General features: G+C 36.9%; 1 protein-coding gene across 1 annotated transcript in view; it reads left to right on the top strand.

Annotated features, from left to right (window-relative positions):
• LOC149065827 (protein tyrosine phosphatase domain-containing protein 1-like) overlaps positions 1-20,967 on the top strand; it is a 50,100-nt gene that overhangs the window by 14,567 nt on the left and 14,566 nt on the right. The window contains exons 2-5 of the mRNA XM_089253626.1: positions 12,867-12,960; positions 19,831-19,974; positions 20,477-20,557; positions 20,835-20,950. Coding sequence (XP_089109752.1) covers positions 12,875-12,960; positions 19,831-19,974; positions 20,477-20,557; positions 20,835-20,950 — 427 coding nt within the window. The 5' untranslated portion in view covers positions 12,867-12,874. The remainder of the gene's footprint in view (positions 1-12,866; positions 12,961-19,830; positions 19,975-20,476; positions 20,558-20,834; positions 20,951-20,967) is intronic.

Below are 20,967 nucleotides of genomic sequence, written 5' to 3'. Positions count from 1 at the left end.
GAGGGTACGACGGACCGACGTGTTCGATCGCATCCACCTCAGTGCACCACTTCACGTGATGACAGGCGTATTGTGCGTATGGCAGTGACGGATCGCTCAGCCACATCACGAACCATAGCACAGCACATTCAGTCTGTACCGCATCATCCAGTGTCTGCGCGTACCATTCGACGCCGTTTACAGCAGAGTGGTCTGTCCGCAAGACGTCCATTGCTTCGTCTACCCTTGACGCAGAACCACAGACGTCTCCGCCGCACATGGTGCGATGAAAGAAGGATGTGGACGGCACAATGGAATGAAATTGTCTTTACTGACGAGTCACGCTTCTGTCTGCAACACCACGATGGTCGGATTCGAGTCTGGAGACACCGTGGAGAGAGGATGCTGAACAGCTGCGTTATGCACCGCCACACTGGTCCTGCACCGGGTATTATGGTATGGGGCGGTATTGGATATCACTCTCGCACTCCTCTAGTACGCATTGCCGGTACTTTAAAAAGCCAGCGCTACATCTCCGAGGTGTTGGAGCCAGTTGTCCTTCGCTCTAATATGTGATTTTTTTTTTCTTAAAAAGTCTGCATCTGCGCCGCTAATCTAGTAGTTTTGTGAGAGAGAGAGATGTGTAAAACCTTTTCCCCTTCATTTTTCAAAATTTTTTTTTACTCATGCATCCCATTTTCTATCGTTGTATTGCCAAATCGTTTTTTTTCACTCACGTCGCAAATCTATTAGTTATATGTTTAAAAAGAAAAGGAAAACAACATTATTTTTTTTTGTTTATACGAAAGTTATTAGACATACATACTACATTCGAGTAATATGGAATACCAGAGTACTCTACTTTCATATATACTTTAATATACTCTACCTTCAGGTATGACCTCCCAGTAGAAAAATGATAAATAGAGCCCGGAAGAGTTCTCGGGCAAAATGCCATAAATGCCTTTTTTGCATATTTTCAAACTTTTTAGTAAAAATGCCTTTTTTCCAAATTTTCGTGCCATAAATGCCTATTTTAACAGTTTTAAATTTGTTAGTAAAGTTCAGAAGTCATAATCTGTAAAACTTGGATATTTTGGGCATTGAAAACTTCAAAAGAATCGCTCGCTTTAAAATTATCCAACTCTCAGTATTAATTACATGAGAAAGCCCCCCCCCCCCCTACAGCCCTATTTAAACGCAAAAAAGTGATCTGAGAGATTGGTGTTGGCATGCTTTAATTTTGCTTTGACCGGATGGTGTTAGACGTGAATGATTTTGTTTCAAATCAACGTAGCCCGTGTTAGAAAAGCAGAGTATAGTTAGAAATTTGTTTCCCCACAGGCTTCACATAATATGTCTCGCTCAGACATTGGACTGCGTTGTATGTGTATAGCGGACCGATGATTGTCCCAAGAGGTCTTGAATTGACGTCATGGCTCATAGAAGACGGAGTAGGAGCAGACAGGGCTCTGAGGCCCATGTTGTTTTGGTTTTATTTTTTGCATCATAAAAGCACTGCAAACAACCATGGCAATTTATTAGACATGCATATTTAGTATTCGATTAAACTGACAAGAGTTCCCCCTCAGGGGTGCGTGACAGATGCTGTCACGCAGGGCCCCACGCTTGAAGGAGGCCCTCATACGTGGTAATATAAAAAAATTAATTTTTTCTTTTTACAAAAATAGGAACAAGATATTTTTTTTTCACAGATGGTGTGTCGAGTAATATGGAAGACTATAAGTATTATCTGAGTTGAAGTAAAATATCTCTTCAAGATGGAAAGTTTAGTAAAATAGAAGAGGAAAGATGTCTAGAAATAATGTGTGTCCTATTCTCTGCGGGCTCACCTTGACTTTTTTAGAGCCGAATAGGAAGACATTTGTGACTCTTGTAAATAGACGATGACATCACCGCATCACCTACAAAAACAAACGGTGAAATCTCTTTATTTTTCATCGTCATATACTCATTAAATCGTACTTTTGATCAATTCGAATTAGTTTTCATTTTGAACCCCCATTCCATATTACCCCACAAAAGAATTTTTTTAAATGCCTTTCTTTCTTAGTTAAAATATTTGTTTTTATACTTCGATATACTTGTCAAAGACAAGAAACCAAATTTTGTAGAAATACAGTTTTCAGGTTTCTACCATATTTCAAATTGCAATAACCGTAAGTGGTACTGTGTTCCATATTACCCGAATGTGCTGTATATTTTTATACATAATGATAACAGAGATTTAAAGATTTCCCCGACACGGTCCCTCTCCAACTGGAGCAATGACTTTACATTGACAACAGTCAATACAGTCTGGATTGTATACGGCATTAAAAAGTAAACTACTCGAAGAGTTTTATCTCAAGAGCAGTTTTTTTTTTCCATTACATAGCTATGAAACGATTATATTGAGGGACAAAGTTTTGATTCACTATACATAATTGCTTTTAATAACGAATCTGCGACAAACTGAGAACACAAATATTCCTGGTCCAGTCTATGTTTTGGAAATCGACTCGTGCGAGTACAGTTTTCTGTCTGTGTATCCCTGTGCACAAAGAATATAAAATTAATTGCATTTGTGTCTAAAATAGCTTTTGTTCTTGCCCTTTCTCTTTAATAAAATCAGTTTGCACTACATCACTTTCTTTCATACAGCACTTTTATTTTTGAGACGTAATGAAACCGAACATAGTAACTGCAATGTCTCCAAATTTCATTGATGATGTAAGCATTTTGCCGTGCGTGTAATCCCTTTGCGTAGCTATGGAGACTACATCAGAGTTGGCTCATTTCCTGATACTGTTGCCGGTCATTATCGCTCTGAATTATTGATCAGGGCTACCAGATCTATTTCTTGCTCTCGTTGTTGGCCCGATCCGTTCCACAGATGCTGTAGAATCCGCGACTCGCTTCGGCTCGTGTACACCTGTACTGCTGCCAAGAGTTACTTTCTGAAATTAGTTATTCTCCGACACATAAATCTTTCATTGCCCCTGTAATGGACGAAAAAAGAAACAGAAAAAAAGGAAAATTATTGAAAAAAAGAAGCGGGGAAATGAAAATTGGCCATACACTGTCTCAGGCTGCTCACTTGATTAATGGTATTTCTAGCAGATATGGTGAAAATCCATGCTAACTCACACGATATGTCTTTAATATTCTTTATGAGTTGGAAAGAAACCATAACCTTCATATAATTAACAATTGAGTGTTTTTTTTTAAAAATCGAATGTATGCGAAACTTGGGAAATTGATGCTAAATGAATTGGAATATAGTTTAATGTTGTGTTATGTGTGTTGCTGTGAATAACTGTAGTGCTAAACATATTCAAGTGATACGAATAGGCATATCGTTTCTATAAATTAGTTGAATTCACTTACTCATACAATAAATTTCGTATTTGAAACTTATACTTTTATTTGCATGGCTGTAATAAAGAAAACTACACGGGCCGGCAGGAAACCTTACAGTCTTACAGTTAACAACCTTTGACAGAGCAGACCTGTTATATCCCCAGTACTAATAAATAGTACTGTACCTGAGTTCCAGACCAGACCAGACTCAAAATTTTACGATGGTGACTGGCCCTTAAAGCGGTCCATTAGCCAACAAACAGGCTGGGGCCCCTTGGGGACCCCCGGTGAAAGGAAAGACAAGTGAGTAATGTATGTGAAGTTGTGTAAGTGCATGTATGAGGTAGGAAGGTTTGGGAATAAATCCTCTTTTCCAACAAACAATGGTCAATAAAATGGTCTGGCGATTAATTTAAGTTTAACGACGGTAAAATGCCACCACTGCCTTACGTTATTAGTATTATTATGATTAGCTTCGCTTGTGAAGAAGCCCGGTCGGGCAACGCTTTGATGTTGTCCTCGGCGTCTCTCATTGGTTGAGACGCTTACTCGATTCCCTATTGGCTGGAACCTGCAAATACATATTTTATACACAAAAAATATATTAGTGGCAAGGAGTGGGAAACAAAGAGATAGTGTTAATACGATTATTTTTCAAAGTCGAGAAAAGATAGGATATTCGATGAAGAGAAAGTTTAAAAACACGATTTTTTTTTTTTCAAAGTTTTTTTGAAGAAGGGGTTTTTTCTTTTTTTGACTGAAAAAGAAAGATGGGGAAAGAAAAAAGAAAAAGAGAGTATACTTTCTTATTAATATGAAAATTTCTTCGAAATTATTTCCGAAAAATAAAAGGATTTCAGAGAAATTCGACTTGGAGGCCTAGTCTTTTTCAAGAATATTTCCTGCTTCGGCAATAAACTTTTCAAAGACAGCTTGCCTTTCTTTTTTGGTTTTCACTTTGAGAATGTCCTCGAAGCACAGTTTCGCATACTCGAATACATAGTAAGTCGAGTTTGAGCAGTTATCTATCTCGGAGTCAGAGGAAAAGTCCGATGGTTCAGCTCGGTTGTTGGCTGATGGTGCCGTTGGTGGTTCAGCATGTTTCGTCTGCTTATCGGCGATTGGGCTGCACCCGGCAACTGGCTTCTGGATTTTTGCGGAGGTCCGTAGAACGATTTGGCGATTTGAAGTCCGTAGAGTGGGTATTCGTTACGCGATTGGTCGTTTGTGTCTCGCTGGACTTGTACTTTTTCGCTCGGACGATCGGACTTGGATTTTCGGCGATTGTTTGGAAAATTTCCGTGGGAGATGTGCAAATTTTTTGCCGTGGTGCCGATTTTTGAGGATGGGAGCACGGGGATTTGTTCAGGTTAAGTTGAACACTTCTCGGCATCATGGTGATGGTACCGTTCCCGTTTTTTTCCATCCGTGTTTTCGGGCTGGCTACGAAGTTGTTTTTCGGTGAGTTCGGTGGGATTTTTTCGGCTTTCATCTTTTTTAGCTCGTCTGTGTAGGCACTGCACTTTTTGTAGCTGGCTGGGTGACCGCTAGTTTTGCAGTTGACACAGGACGGTGTATCGATGCCAAAGACTTTTAAGCACGGCTGTCCCGTATGCTTTTCAGTGCATTTAATGCATCTTTCCTCGAAGGTGCAGAGAGCCGATCGGTGAGACCAACGTTGGCATCGGGTGCAACGGATCGGCGAAGGGCGACTGGGAAAGTGACGGAATGGTGAGAAGTTCACTGAAATGAATTTGAGAGAGGAGATATCAGAAATTCGGCGGGACGGTTGGTCACATGGAAGTGTGATTTTCCAGAGCGGAAGTTTCCTCCGTCGAGCCGATCTTTTTTTTAGAAGTCATCTGGGAAATGTTTACGATGTTGAAACCAAGTTTTTTGAGTTCAGCTTCGATGGCTGAAGTGGGCGTTTTGCTGCCAAGGCCTTTTAGCACAACACTAAAGGTGTCTCGGCTGCCGTTTGAGATACGAGAAATTTCGATGTTTTCGCTGCGAAGAAAATTTAGTGCACTGTTAAGATCCGTCTTGCTCTGGAATGAAATTTTATAAAGTTCACTTTCAAGCTTAACCTGAAAATTATTGGTGCAGATTTCTCGCAGGGGGTCCGCGATTTCGAACCAACGGTCATCCGACGAGATGTAGACGGCTAGGCCAGTCTTGTTTCCCTCCGGCGGCTTGGATCTGTCAGTCATCACTGTGGGCGTGATGTCTTTAGCGGGGACGCATTTTGATTGGTCCTCAGTGGCCGTCTTTTTGGATGGAGCCTGACTTGCCGCTTGGGATTGTGGGACAGCCTGTGCTGTCGAATTTACGAAGGTGACCGTTAGAATAAATTCTGGTTCTCCGGAAATGTCACCGGGAACGGGATTTTTTCTGGAAACGTTCGATTTTCCCGGAACGATGCTTGGTTGTGGAACTTCGGTTGTGGTTTCGAAGTCTGCGCAAGTGCCCTTCGGTTTTTGGCTTGCTTCAGCTGGTGTGAAATCTAGCTTGTTGATACCAAGTTTTTCCAGGTTTTTCCGGATTTCTAGCTTTTTCATTTTCGCGAGTCCAGGGTACTCATCGTAGAAGCATGGGCTGGGGAAGTTCATCAAATATTTGATGCCACCTTCTGTGAGAAATTGAAGTCGTTTAATTTCCTTGGGTTCCGATGCTTTTGTGATTTTCCCGAAGTCCAGGAAGGCATTTTGGAAGGTGAGACCTTTGTTGCACGCTTTGGAAGACGTGCTGTCTGCTTGCAAGAGGCAGTTGAAGTCGTCTTTAATGCCCTCGAAGAATTCTTTCATGGACTGTACATGTTCCGCTGTGGTCTTTTGGATACGAAAATTCTCGGTGAGTCGGTGCCAACCGGAGTTGTTCGGTTTTGCTATCACATCGTGAAAAACGCACACAGGGATATTTTCAATATCGTTTAAGAGAGCCATATCGGTGATGAGTTATACTAGAAGGGGGAAAAGTTAAATGCTATTGAGGCCCGGCTGAGTACGGGCTGTGAGCTAAGGGGTGATTTAGCTTGTAGAGCAAAAAATTGCCCGACCTTCACCTTCGGTGGCCGTGACCTTTTTTTTTTATTTAGATTTTTGACTGTACCTGAGTTCTAATGCTTCGATATCTTTGTAAAACCATTCGGTTTCGTATAAGTCCCAGTCTAATTAACCTATCAGAGGGCAAGAAATAAATATTGGTGCATTATTCCTTAACAGGACTGTTTTTTGTTTTGCTTTTTGTACCCTGCAAAGGTTTATTTCTCAGTAGGCTAAAAAAACATGACACGAACAAGTACAAGTCTTCAAATGTACGTACTTGTTTTCTTCGTGGTTTTTTCCCCATATATATAGATCTCATTATTCAAGCTCTTTTTTTTTATTAGAACAGAGAAAAAGATCGATATCAACGCACGTGGTCCATCAACCTGTATTGCGTGACTCTCAAACGGGTAGATATAGATAAAAATGACAAAAAAATTGTTCTTTCGGCCGTGCCAGGTTAGTTCCGCTTCTGTGTTTTCTATGAAAATATTCTGTACTGGACCTCTTAATGCTTAAAAGGACATTACAATTCCTCCTCCAGAATATGAAAGACGATATAACTTAGCTTCATACAGTACTGTATATCTATTCAATTATAATAGTATTCTTGGATAATTCAGAGGAGAGGGAAGGTAAACAAACATTACAGTAGTTTATAATCCTCGAAATGCACCACAACACTTTTCAAGAATGGTTGTCGAAGTAGGTCTACAATTAACACTTATATGAATCTTTTAACATCTGAAAAAAAACCTGCCTTCACAACATAGAGACTACAATGTAACAAGTTTTATTCACGCTTGGTCAGACCAAATACTGTATTCAGATTTTCATTTTTAATAGTGAGCACTTTACAAGTTTCGGTATGTTTCAGTGTATTTGAAGTACTTAATATACCGTAATTTATGATTTTGCAGAATAACGCCGTAATGACTGACTGAAATTGTGGGGATTACGGCGATGCGGCATTTCTGACCAGTTTTCGATTTTATTAGGCAATCCTTCATGAGTATAGCGTTTCTTCAAGAAATCGCGGTAGTTTCAAAAGCAGATCGGTTTTCTAGAATGGCGTTTGGGTCATCACACACATGATACCTCCACACCATCGTCAAACAGTCAGTCTCAAAAGTTTAGATAATTTTTTTTTTCTGTGGAAGGAAGAGAAAAATATCGTAAATACCATTGGTAACTTTTAATGGACACTTACTGAAGCATTTTTATATTTATGAAGCAAAACATATGTATAAAAGGAATATTTAAAGCACATTTATAATATCGAAATACAAAACCACAGACCCCGAAAGTTCAGAGAAAAATCACAAAAATTACAGTAATACCCCGAGGTTGCGCAATAGGTGGGATCGACGCCAACCGCGTGAGTTGGGGTACAGTTTTTTGTAAAAATACATATAAATGTTAATTGGGACCAATTTTTGGAACACCTTTCTCTTTTTCACTGTGACTGTAATGCTACTGTACTCTTCTATGGCTTCATAAAATCTGACTTGCGTTGTAACTGCAATCCGATCCAGTAAAAAAGGCTTTATTCCCCTAAAATCCGTTCAAATGAAAAGTCATGCGCTAAACGCTTTGATAACAACTTGGCCCATCGGAAGAAAAGAGCTTTGGTGGCAAGAAATCAACTTTCGGCAATGAGTTGAAATTAATTGAAAGATGCAGAGACCAAGTGCATTTTGTCACATCAAAGAGCATCACATAAAACAAATTGTTTTTTAAATCGTCGTTGGACTTCAGGTATGAAATTGTAACTTTCTTTGTGAAAATGGCAGATATCAAACTAGGGATTTCATTCCTAAATCCTGGCGAAGTTTTCATTTTTATACACTGTAGCCTCTCAAAAATCTGTAGTTTAATCACACATCACATTCTGATGAAGTAAAACAATTGTTTTCTTGATTGTCACTTAATAATCTATACTATCTCAGCGGTAATCCCGTGATTATGATTGAATTTCAGAATTGTACATTTTTCATAGAAAATCACTTAGCTCCAGAATTACGCAACACGAGATAGTGTAAGTAAGTATTACTGTAAGGCTTTTAACTTTTTTAATAGCCTCAAACTCATGATTCGTCATAGATCTTCCATATGTTTCTTTGATATAGAGCTTTTCTCAAGCCATCCACAGCGAAAACATTGTTTTCTTTTACATACACATTCATTCTAAGTGATCCTCATGTTTTCTATAGGGATTTAGGTCGGGACTCATCGCTGACCTGACCAATCGCTGATATACAATCATGTTCATGATCAAAGAACTGCTTTGCGGCATTCAGCCCGTGAATAGATGCTTTATCCCTCTGAAAATTTCAGTTCGATCGTCCTAAAACTTCTCCACTCGGTTGTAAATTGTGTAGGGGTTCTTAACCAGGAGAGGCTTTAGAGCAGGGCTGGCCAACCAGTGACACGTGTGCCAAAAGTGGCAAAGCCATGGTATCGGGAGTGGCACGCTAACATTTTCCAGAAATGAAAGAAATTCTATTCCATTTTTCACACAATCAAATTCTCTCCAACTTTCAAACAATCCTTTTCTTGTGAATGATGGTCTTGTAGTCTGCCAAACCTATATTTAGTGTGGTAGGAACTCTTAAAATGACAATTATGTGATAACTTTCTATTCAATGCTTTTCTGTTCGGTTTTTCATCTTTGGGTATAGTTGCTGGACATCCAATGCATACCAGATTCAAGATCGTCCGCATGGGGGACATTGTATATGCATGCCCCCAAGAGTACATGGATATACAATGTCCATGTACCTACAATGTACCTACCCCTAAGCCTTCTTGCAAAATTTATTGGGGAGGAGGCCCCAAGCACCCGAGTCCTCATGTTCTGGTGTCTATGCCCAACATCGTGTAAGTAAGATGAACTTTTTTCTTCAGCGAGATAGCCGTACATACACAATACACAATCTGTATTACGATAATCGAATTTATGACTCAAAAATAAAAACAATTTAGAACTCAAGAGAGTGACAAACTGAAATTATTTTATTTATTTTACGAAAATAAAAGAGGACAGCCGAAAAATACTTTGCAGAAACGGAGAGAATGCTCGTGTCCAGTAAAACCGGGCGCATGGTCTGCGCGTCAAAATTCGTAGTGGCGCGCGTATCGAAAATAGTCTCGAAACGCACAGCTTGGAAAAAGGTTGGCCAACCTTGCTTTAAAGCAGTTTTTTCCAAAGTGGGCAATATCATCTCCTGATGGGCGATGGAATAGTCCAGGGGGCAATGAGAGATAAAAATTTCTGAATAAGGGAGCGATAGAACAAAAAGTTTGGGAAACTATGCTTGAGAGGGTCTGTAAGGCTTTGGATGAGAAAACAATCAAGTTATTGTCTTTCTATTATTTTTTGCTGTAAAAAAATCCGTGACCTTCATTTTATTGACATAAGGAGTCCGTGGAACACAAAAGATTAAGAATCCCTGCTTTAGTATCTCGTTGTAAAGTCAGAATAGAACCCAGACCATTATAAGCAAACACCGCTTATATCATTACAGAGGCTTCACTTTGCTGTGATGAGATAAGTCTTTGTTTCTTTTCTTAAGTTGCACCGTACGAAGCCCATCCGTCTAGACCATCTTAATTCCATTTTTGTTCATGTTCATCACTAAATATGACACTAAGCACTCAGCTATTTGTCACTGTAGTACATATGATTTTAAGCTCTTTCAATCAGGCAAATGTTCAATATTATTTGTTTTTACACTTCATTTTTAATCTATGTTATGTCGTTTTCATGATTTGTCGTGAGAGGTGGTTTCCAGTCGACTTTTTTGTGAATCAAATATTCGGCTTCTCTGATCGGCTCAAAAATATCCGGCTCTCCATGTTTGAAATAATATAGTTACTGTTTAAAACCACCTGAATTTTTTTTTCCTTTATTCGGCCTGTTGTTTTTGTTATAATATCCATTGAGAGAGTTTCATAATATTGACACTCCGTGAACCACTAATTTTTGTCGTATACAAGGTGTCTCGTCGTATCGTTTTGTCCAATAACTAATTCCTAAACTGTTAGTCTCAGCGGTAACTTTGAAGTGAAAAAATGTTCTTTAAGAAAAAATATATTTAGTTCTAAAAACTTACGAAATTAAAATTCCCAAGCGTTTCCTGGGTCCTGGATTCTAAGTTATAACTAATAAGAAAATATTCATGTACGGGTAATGGCATTTAAACAGAAAAAAAAAACGATTCTGTTGCACGCGAGACTGACCAAGCTATAGCCGAGTGAAGCTAAAACACTTTTTCGCGGGAAAATGGTGATCACATTACACAAAATTATTTGAGAGACAAATAGTTTTGACTAATTTAATTAATTTATTTATCATTAATACCACCTTGATAATTAATAGCACATTATAGCACCTTGATGCTCTGAATGTGTTATGGAAACTCAAGAAAAAATGAAATCTCAAAGAAATTATATATTGTTTTTTAGATGTATATTTTTATCGCCCCCCTTCCTTCTTGGAGCTTTGCCAAATGATTCATTTCCTGATGAAGAATATGCCCAAAATTCGCGAATTTCAATGCTTCGTAACTCGATCAGTTTCGTATCTTAGAACTTTAAAAAAAAAAAAACCCTAAATTTTCTGCACCGAGTAAAGTGAAACAAATCGAGTAACTTCTTCTGATGCAAATTTTTTCTAGCAGATTTCAGGGACTGAATATTATCGGAAAGTCTAAAGTGTGACTATATACTTATAACACTTCTTACGTATTTCTAAAACACTTGTTTTTAAGCAATAATACGTTTTATTCAACCGAAAGATTGCATGTGGAATCGAGGCCCCACGCCACGTTTCATAATGACATTACTACTAGTACTTTTTGTTGTAATTAAGAAAGTAATGATTTGCACTTTGCCTGAAAGTTTCATGATGAAAAACGCGAGGTAATAAGTGGTTTTATGCCTATAGCAACTTTGTTATGGCACAAATGTGCCTTGATCATTCTTGGTTTGATTTTTATCCTCAAATGTTACAAATTTCCAGATATTCCAGTTACTCGGATATTGCTTAACCCTTTATCTACTACATTATAAAAAATTAAATAATTATCATGTAAATTTTTTGGTTGGTCATTTGAGTTCTACTTAAAGAATAAAAATAAAAATAAACATTTTTTTTTCAAAAAAATTGTCTAGAACACAATGAATTAATTAACCCGGTACTTTTTAAAGTTTCGTCTGCACTATGTGCTTACAATAAAAATAAAAAGAACCAATTCAAATATGTAAAATAATGTTTGAGTAATTATATATTCTAATATATATGTATATGCTAATAATGTATAACAGTTACATGAATATTTATTTTGCCACAAAGAAAATTAGGGAACACTTTGTGGGGTCCACAAAAGTGTAATGCAGTAGACACTTTTACAGGGGAGAAATATCTAACTGAATTTTATTAATTAACATATTTAAAAAATTAAAGTCCTACACTTGTGATGTAATCTGGCAGTCGTAAAGTAGTTATATACGGCCTTTATACTTCAAAATACGGCCGCCCAATAACGTATGTGAGAAATGTTACGGGGATGATTAAAAAGAAAAGTTCTTTGAAGCAGTGGTTCTCAACCTTTGGAATACCGATTGATTTCATTTTTGTGAGTGGAAGGCCCGGTCATACACACGACTAATAGGAAGTAAATGGAAAAAAATGAAACAATTAATTAGTCACGGCCCGGTTCGACTGATGTCAGGGCCCGGTAGCGGACCACGGCCCGGCGGTTGAGAAACACTGCTTTAAAGTACCGCCAGTAGTGAAAGAGCTAAATATTAAAAAAAAGACATCTGCTTTGGCTTGTCGGTTATCGAATGGAGTCTTTTTCCCGAAAAATCTGTTTTCCAATTCATGTATCTCATTAAATTTTTATTACGATTCATATTTGCACCTTTTTACTTCATTTTCATGCATCGTACTTTAAATCATTTTTGGATATGATTCAATTTGAGTTCAATTTCGGCAGTTTATTACAAAAGCATGTTATTTGACACACAGAGAAAGATTATTCTTTTGTTTTACATTTCATAGACTATAAACAATCTCACAAGCTTTCAGATGTGTTATCAAATTTGTTCTCAAGTTAAAGCGAACAAAATTTTTGTATGATGCATGAGCATAAGTATTTATAGGTGATATAAGGATATTTATAAGTAATATAGGATTTGCACATTAAGAGTATTTTTATAATATGAAAATAATTCAACACTTTTTGATAGAAGTGTAAGTTCGGTTTGCTATGAGATGCAGTAATTTTATGCTGTGATACCATGAAGAACAGAAAAATTCCTTTTCACTCCTAGTTAAATAATTTGCTTCTTTAAATTGTCGAAATAAAACTCAAGTTATGCGCTATCAAACATGACCGTGTAATAAAGAAGAGAGAGATGATAATATGAAGTATGCGTAATAAATGTCTCAACTACGTGTATTTTGCATTTTAGAATGAAGCATGGCTTCCGAACTTGAAGCTGCTCTTCCTCCCATAACTGCTGTAGGACGACAGCCTGTAAATTATGGCCATCCTCCATCTGCCAGGTATAATTTTAAGTTAATTTTTTTTACTTCAGTCAGTAGTCACAAATTCCGTTTGTTTTTTCTCTCACAGAGTTTAGAAAAATTTTATTGCGAACACACGCCGTGTTATGTTATTATATAATGTCGTCTAAATAATTGTGTTTTCATTCTTCGAAAGAAAGGAAAACTGATAAATAGAATATACAGTAGGCTACTCTGCTTACTTTATTTTACATGAAACTTTCCCACAAATGCGATATCAAATGATATTTTCACTCATCCGTCGATGCTATTTCATCACAGGTTTTGCTGTTGTAACAATGAAATATATAGGATGTCCTGTAAGTGCTAACATGGCCTTTTTCTTATCAACCGTCCGCCGTAAAACGTATGATTCACTTCAAAAAATGCTCAACAGGCATTCAAAAATTACCCTGTACCTGTTATGAGAGGGTAAAACAGTTTTTCTCGTTAAGTTAAATGCGTTAACTTATTTATATAACGCTGTTCCTTCCCAAATCTCCTCCGTTTTTCGAATATTTATAATATCTCTGTGAATATTCCATTTCGAAACATGGTTTTTTTTTGGTTTTTTTTTGCTATCAGGAGAGACAGGCAACAACTTTCTAATTGGATGTTAGAGCACAGGGGGACCGTATGAAAATTTCTATTTTTTTAGTTTGTTACACACTGTATTTTTACCCTCAAAACTGGTACAAGGTAATTTTTGAACGCCCGTTGAGCATTTTTTAAATTGAAATCATACCTCTACAACGGACGGTTGATGAGATAAGGCCGTGCAAGCACTTACAGGACACCCTATGTAATATTCTTTATGAAGTCTCTCCCCAGAACAGTTTCATTTCGAAGAAATTCTATTAAATATTCATAGAAGTAGAGAATACGGAAAAAAAATATTCTAACGCTGACACATGTGCATGATTGTCATGATGTCGATTAAAAAGGAAATTTATGAACTCACTTTTACACACATGATTTCACTTTGCGTGACCAGAGGTTGTATTAACTTATCTAGTAAAGGTTGTTGCTCCACAGGTAGAGTGATTTCGCTTATATACCGTATATCCTTACGTCACACATACCGTAAATTATACTCATCATGCCGAATGGGTTCATGGAACCTTCGATTATTTTTCCCGACGATACTTATTTTCTGTAACTATCCGGTTTTCTCACATTATATTAATACTGTGGATATTTTGCTTAATAACTGGGCTTAATTAGCCCAAAAACGTAATTTCGCATCAATAAGAAAACACCTATAAGTTACTTGAAATATACTTGAAGGTAACATACAGTATAATCCATAACATATACGTTGCAAACAGATCGTTATGATTGCGAACAACTTGGTTACATGACTCAGTTTATGTAAGCTATGTTCTTGGTATTGGTGAAAAGCTTTAGTCCATTATAAAGTATTAACCTATATGGGAAAAAGCGATCCATTTATAAATGGCATTCTATACTATTCCCTGTCTGTGTAGAAAACGATCGAAAAGCGAAAATGTTTTCGTAGATGATCCTGCGTGACTACTTGAACATTCGAAGACAATACAGAATGAAAAAACAGACACTTCTTGATGTGATCAGTATATTCCATCTTAAAAAAAGAAACCATCTTCATTACATATTCAGACACGCATAATTAGATATATGTACTACGACATCTAGACGACAAACCTTAAAAACACACATTGAGGTCACCCATTTCCCCTCGTTTATGAATGTTTTCAAGAGATGTCGACATCAGAGTCCAACTTCTTTAATAATTAATCAGTTCAATTTCACCAAGTAATTAAGTGTCGACTAAAATGCTATGTATTTCATCTTTCTCATCATTGAAAGACACCCAACCCCATCTAAGCTAAGGTTTTCATATTTTTTTTATTTACTGGATTGATGTTTTTGTAAAAATCTTACTTCTTTTTAATGATTTCCTCCTGTAATGTCACGCGAAGAACATGTGAAAAACAAAGGTCATTACATAAAGAAACTACTGCTTTTGGTAGACATTGTATTGTCTCAAAGGAGCCAATACAGAGATGGAAATAACGTTAAAGCCCCCCCCCCCTCTTTCCCCAGGTGGAAAATCACTATTAAAAAAACGTACAGCTCGGAATTTTTTGATGAGTTGAATTATCTGATGAAAAAAAAATAATAAAAATAATAATAATAATAATAATTACCTGAATAAAATCATTCGAAAATTCTCAATATTTTTTAATACAGTGAAACCTCGCTACAACGATATTCGATATAACGATAAATCCCTCTACAACGATATTTTTCAAAATCTCGTTTGGAATTGCATATAGTCTAATGTCAAACTCCTCTCGATACAACGATATCTTTTATTACGATAAATCCCTCTATAACGATATTTTTTAGGAGATTTTTGAAACCGCTTTAAAAAACTATGTTTTTTATATTTAGCTCAAAATAATTTTGAATTTAATTTTAACTTCGTCCCTTGTTTTCGTTCTTCTGAAGGCGTTGTGGGGACTCGGCCAAAGCCGACCACAGAGTCAAGGTCGTCAACAATGTGCTGTTAGTTAGTTTTCGTTCAAGAAAAATGTTTTTATATTATTTTATTTTATAGTCTTTTTAGTCCTGCCGTATTAGAAGTAGAGAATACCGAATGACAACATTCGTCACCGTTCCAGATCACGATCTTGCAGCCGAAATCGCAGTTTCGTCGAAATTCAGTGTTGGTATCACCGACGCTTTGGAAACAAAGCCCATAAATGCTCCAAGCCATGCAACTTCAACCAGGGAAACTAGCACGTCCGTCACTTGGTGCATCGGGTGGCGTCACATCGACCATTCAGCAATTGCAGCTCTCAGATATATCTTCCGGCCTGCATTTTCTAATAGATATTGGCACCGATGTATCTGTACTGGCACTACGCAAAGAAGATTCCCGAGTCAGCCAGACAAGCTTCAGTTGTTCTGCAAACGGAACTTCCATCAATACCTTTGGTCACCGACTGTTAAAGCTAGACCTAGGACTTCGATGTGCATTTCATTGGTCGTTCATCGTTGCTGCCGTTTCGCGTTCAGTCATTGAATCTGACTTTCTGAGACATTTCGGATTACTTATCAATGTTCGGCATGGTCAATTAATCGATCCACTCACTCAGCTTCGTTCACGTTGCAAGATTGCTGGTGCGGACGAACCATCTCCAGCAGTGAAATGCATCCGGAACAATAGTGAATTTCATCGAATTCTCACCGAGTTCCCTGAACTGACAGACTTTAGCACCGTTTAGGGCTGTTAAGCATGACGTCCGACACTGCATTGAGACCTAAGTCCCACCAGTTGCGTCTAGACCTCGCAGGCCAACACCAGACAAACTGTGAGCAGCCAAGAGAGAATTCGATCATCTAATTGCCCAAGGAGTTTGCAGACCGTCTCAAAGTTACTGAGCAAGCCCAAACATGGTACCCAATTCCAACGGAGATTGGAGATCATGCGACGACTACAGAAGACAATGCTGCTACTATCTCAGACAGATATCCCGTTCCCCACATCAAGGACTGTCCCCAGGTGTGTAGAGGGGAAATTTTTTTTTTTTCCACAATAGAGATCACGCAAAACTTTTCATCAAATCCCTGTGAGGCACAAGGATATCTCGAAAACAGCCATAACAACACCATTCAGGCTGTGTTCGAATTTCTCTTCATGCTCTTCGGATTGTCGAATGTAGCTGCAACATTCCAGAGATTCATGCATATGGTGCTGCAGGGTTTTACCTTTTGTGTACCGTATTTCGACGATGTTCTCGTGGCATCTACAAATGCTAAAGAACACATTTACGTCAAGTGTTTAAACGCTTCTCAGAATTTGGAATTCACCTTAACGCTGCCAAATGTGTGCTGGGGCAATTGTTCGATTTTTGGAACACATGATCTCTGCAACTTGCGTTGCACCTTTTCTAGAGAAAGTTACTGTCTTGCTCGCACGTTTTCCTTTGCATAGACAGAGTGAAGAAAGACCTGGAAATTCCTTACCAGGTGCTTTCAATATCGAAAAAGGTCTTCCTGTTTTTCACTGTCCACAAATCTTTCAACGATCAACAGGCAACAACAACTTCAAAGCATCAACACACTTCCAGCGACAAGACCCCAACCCCAACCTTTCATAACCACCCGCTCGGGTAGACGGGTCAGGTTCAGGTTGCTCTAAACGGTTCAGGTCGCATAAATGTCACAAGAAACCGAAACCCACGTGAACCAATGAAAAAAAAAAGAATTTGGAAATTGGAGAACGTTCGCTTAAATTTCACAAGACACCGAGCCCCACGTGAACCAATGATATGCAGCCAACTTAAACATTAGGAAGCCGAGCTCCAATAAAACTTTTTCCATTTGCAAAAATCTCGTTCTACTCTGCACAGTCAAGCTTTCTCATGCTCCCATTTCTTCCTAGTCGCAATTTTTGTATCGTATCATTTCGCTCCAATGTAACCGCAGCCTTACACTCTTTTTTAATACATTTTACTCCATTACTAGTTTCAAAGTTAGTATCCTCATCCATTCCTATATTCTGCCTCTCCTCCACCATTCTCCCCTCCTTAGTAGAAGAGAAGAAAACTTCATATTGATCTTCATTTTGATATGGATTCCAAATTTTCACTTATGTGAAAGTTTGTTACAGTCTCAAAGCACCAACTAAATTTTATTAATAAACTAATCAATTATAATTTTTTGTTGCGAATAAATACTTATAAATGCATTCTATTGGGTTAACTAATAATGCCAATTGTTCCAGTTGTTCCAGGGGCCGTTCAAGTATTACGTACGCAAATTTTTTGCCATTTTTGACCCCCCCCCCTTGTCAGCAAAATTTCGTCATCAGCTCTGCCCCTCTGAATCCTAACTCATATTTTCATAAAGGGTGGTTGCTGACGTAAGCATTATCCAAACCCCTTGTCATCAAAAGTCAGCAAATCGGAAACGCCCTCCCCCCCCCCCCATCAATGATGACGTAATACTTGAACGGCCCCTAACCCTTCTACAACGATATGTTTTGTTGGTACGTAGAGTATCGTTATATTGAGGTTTCACTGTATATAAATAGGAAAAAACATGATTGTACCTAAGAAAAACGGACGCGACTAGCAAAACGTTTTTCTCCAACTACAGTACAATGATAATCGAAAAAAAATTATTTGTTTAAAAAAGTACGTATATATTGCGTGTATGAATTTTTGGATGTTTTTTTTCATCAGATTCATCATCTGCAAAAAAAAAAAAAAAAAAAAAAATTGAAAAATTCTGAGCTTTAATTTTTTTAACCATGAAAATTTTTTCACCTCCCTTAATATTTTTTTTACCATTGTTGGTGTAAGTGCTTCTTTCAAGACTTATAATTAAAAAAATCTTTTTTTTGAAAAAATTGGTATTGATGTTATAAGAAATTATAGTGAGATAATAAAATTGCCGCGTATCGTATTGGTTTACGATTCCTTCCTCTCCACCTACAGTACAATGGTAATCGGAAAAAATTATTTGCTTAAGATTGTACGGTCTCCTTTAGTCACCTACAAACTATGAAACATTTTTTTCAGAATCTTTGTTTGCTAAAGCATATCAAACATTGGTATGCCGTATAAAATGCATTTGTATGGTATATTACCGGAAAAAAAGAATTATGTGAATGTTGTATAGGTAATAATATCAAACTGGCAGATAACATGTATTCTACACACATGAAACCATATCACGGGATATTGAAAGATAGAAAAAATAATGAGACGACTCGGAGAGAGAGAGAGAGATGGTCTCTGGAGAATAAAGAGATTTATGCTTTTGCCCTAATGACTGCAAATGTCTGAGTTAATGTCTACACGAATGTTCGAATATGTGAGTCCAAATCAATTTTCCGTCGCCCATTTTTGGCTTTATCGATAGTTCTACTACTACGTTTTAACGCCTAGTACAACGGGAGGAACACTCAAACCTATCCATTGCAAGTACAGTGTAGCCAACACGCACCTTCTGCTAAGAGCTTTCTTATCGTTGACATGATGTAGTAATAATGAAAATTTATTTCTCAGTCTGTTATGGATATTGAAAAAGAAGATGGATAAAAACTAATTTAGTCGAAACAAATTTCAAACGACAAGCTTATCGTAAAAGTTAAGACAATGGTTTCGAGATGGAGCATAATTTAACTGTGAATTATTGAACTTACTATGGCGTCAACGTTTTGTGTGGATCTTCGGATTTACCCTCTGAAAGATCTGAATCGTCAAATCTATGGTGCTTTTTCGTCTCTTTCAGGCTTACGAACATTCATGACTCAGGAAAAAAAGTATTTTTTTTGCAGCCTATTTTCTCAAAGACAGATTCAAAATGTGAACAAAATAAAGATGGTAGCATAAACTCATTTATTATGTATCATTTTCATATCGATTATGTATCATTTTCGTGAAGGAAGTAGATTTGTGTAAGATTATTCTATTAGTATACAATGTAAATTTCTCTTTTTATTTACCGAGGATTTAAATTCGAAAGATAACTTCAGCAATTTTTCACTTCATTCTTCATTAGTGAGTGATATTTGATACAGGTGATGCAATTTCAACGATTTGAGTACATACAATATTAACTGAAAGTTTCTGCTGAAACGAAATATTTGGAGTCATCATAACGGTTAAAATATCAGAAAACCGACTTTCCAGTAAAAAAAATGGTTAACTCTCTCGGGAAACAAAATACATGATTTTTATATGATATTGCCACAAAAAGAGAATCTAGAAACTCAACAAAAACTGCTGCTGGAAATATATCTGCTTTTTTACCTTGTTTGGAAAATAATACTTCTGTATGTGATCGCAGCTCAATGAACGCCTCCCGTTCTAGGTATAATAAACTGTCTGAGAAAATCAGGCAGTCAGCACCAGGAGAATTCCAGTGTTCAGTATTCTGCGGTGGAAAAAAGTGCAAATATGACAGTACATCCTGGCATAAAGAGGATATGGCGATTAATGGAATTTATTCCCATTGGTAAGTGAATGATTTTTTTCGTTTAAAAAGCAGTAATGATTATTTCATTGGATACATTCCAGTCAATGTCACCTCATAATACATTTATGAGAACATCACACACACATCATTGTGTGTGTGACTAGAAAAAAAAATTATGTATAACTTAACAAAATTTTTAAAGAAAAAATTCTATTGAGACTATTTTAGAAATATTTTGAATTAGACATGATTTCGGAAATTGACATTTCATTTTCTCGAGAAATCCAAGATAGTTACCATCATATTGATTTTTATAATAGGATACTGATGAATGCGTCGATCAAACTGCATTATTACAACTTTAAAAAAATTAAAAATTTTAAAAAGATTCTTTTCATTATATATATATATAGAGAGAGAGCGTGTTTTTTTTTTTTTTTGTTTTTTTTTTTGGATTTGTTATATATAATCTAACTGATATAAAAATTTTATTTGACATTTAAAAATACATTTCTTCATTTTTATTCATTCCATGTATAAGGATCACAAATGATATTCTTGCAATGGCCAGGCCTAATTCAGAAGTTATAGAAAAACATAATGTCATCCAACAATTTCATGAGTAAGTTTGTAATTTTGATGTTATCATACTTCTTACGTATTTTATAATTTCTCACTATGGAAGAGGAGCATTGGGTGTAAAGGGAAACGAAAACGTTCTTATTTTCCGTTCAATTTTTATCATTTCTGTTATTAGGCTTTTGCATGTCTGACTGTAAGCAATAAATATTTTGAAAATAAAACATTAATTAAAACTACTTTTTATTTCAATTTCATTTTGTTTTTTATTGCTTATAATTATGGTATGTTATATATTTTTCTGTATCTCTCAAATTTAGCCAAGGGATCAAATCTATCATAAATCTCCAACAGCCAGGGGAACATGCATACTGCGGGAACAGTATGGATCCTTCGGGCTTTTCTTATAACCCACAACTTTTCATGGATAATGACAGTAAGTGTTAATATTTT

The sequence above is a fragment of the Pholcus phalangioides genome, unplaced genomic scaffold (assembly GCF_987345545.1).
Source record: "Pholcus phalangioides strain wild (caught in Gottingen) unplaced genomic scaffold, Ppha-v1.0 ptg000039l_1, whole genome shotgun sequence".
NCBI classification, from domain to species: Eukaryota; Metazoa; Arthropoda; class Arachnida; order Araneae; family Pholcidae; genus Pholcus; species Pholcus phalangioides.
The sequence above is the reverse complement of the archived record's forward strand: the minus strand, read 5'-3'. Positions and strand labels throughout refer to the sequence as shown.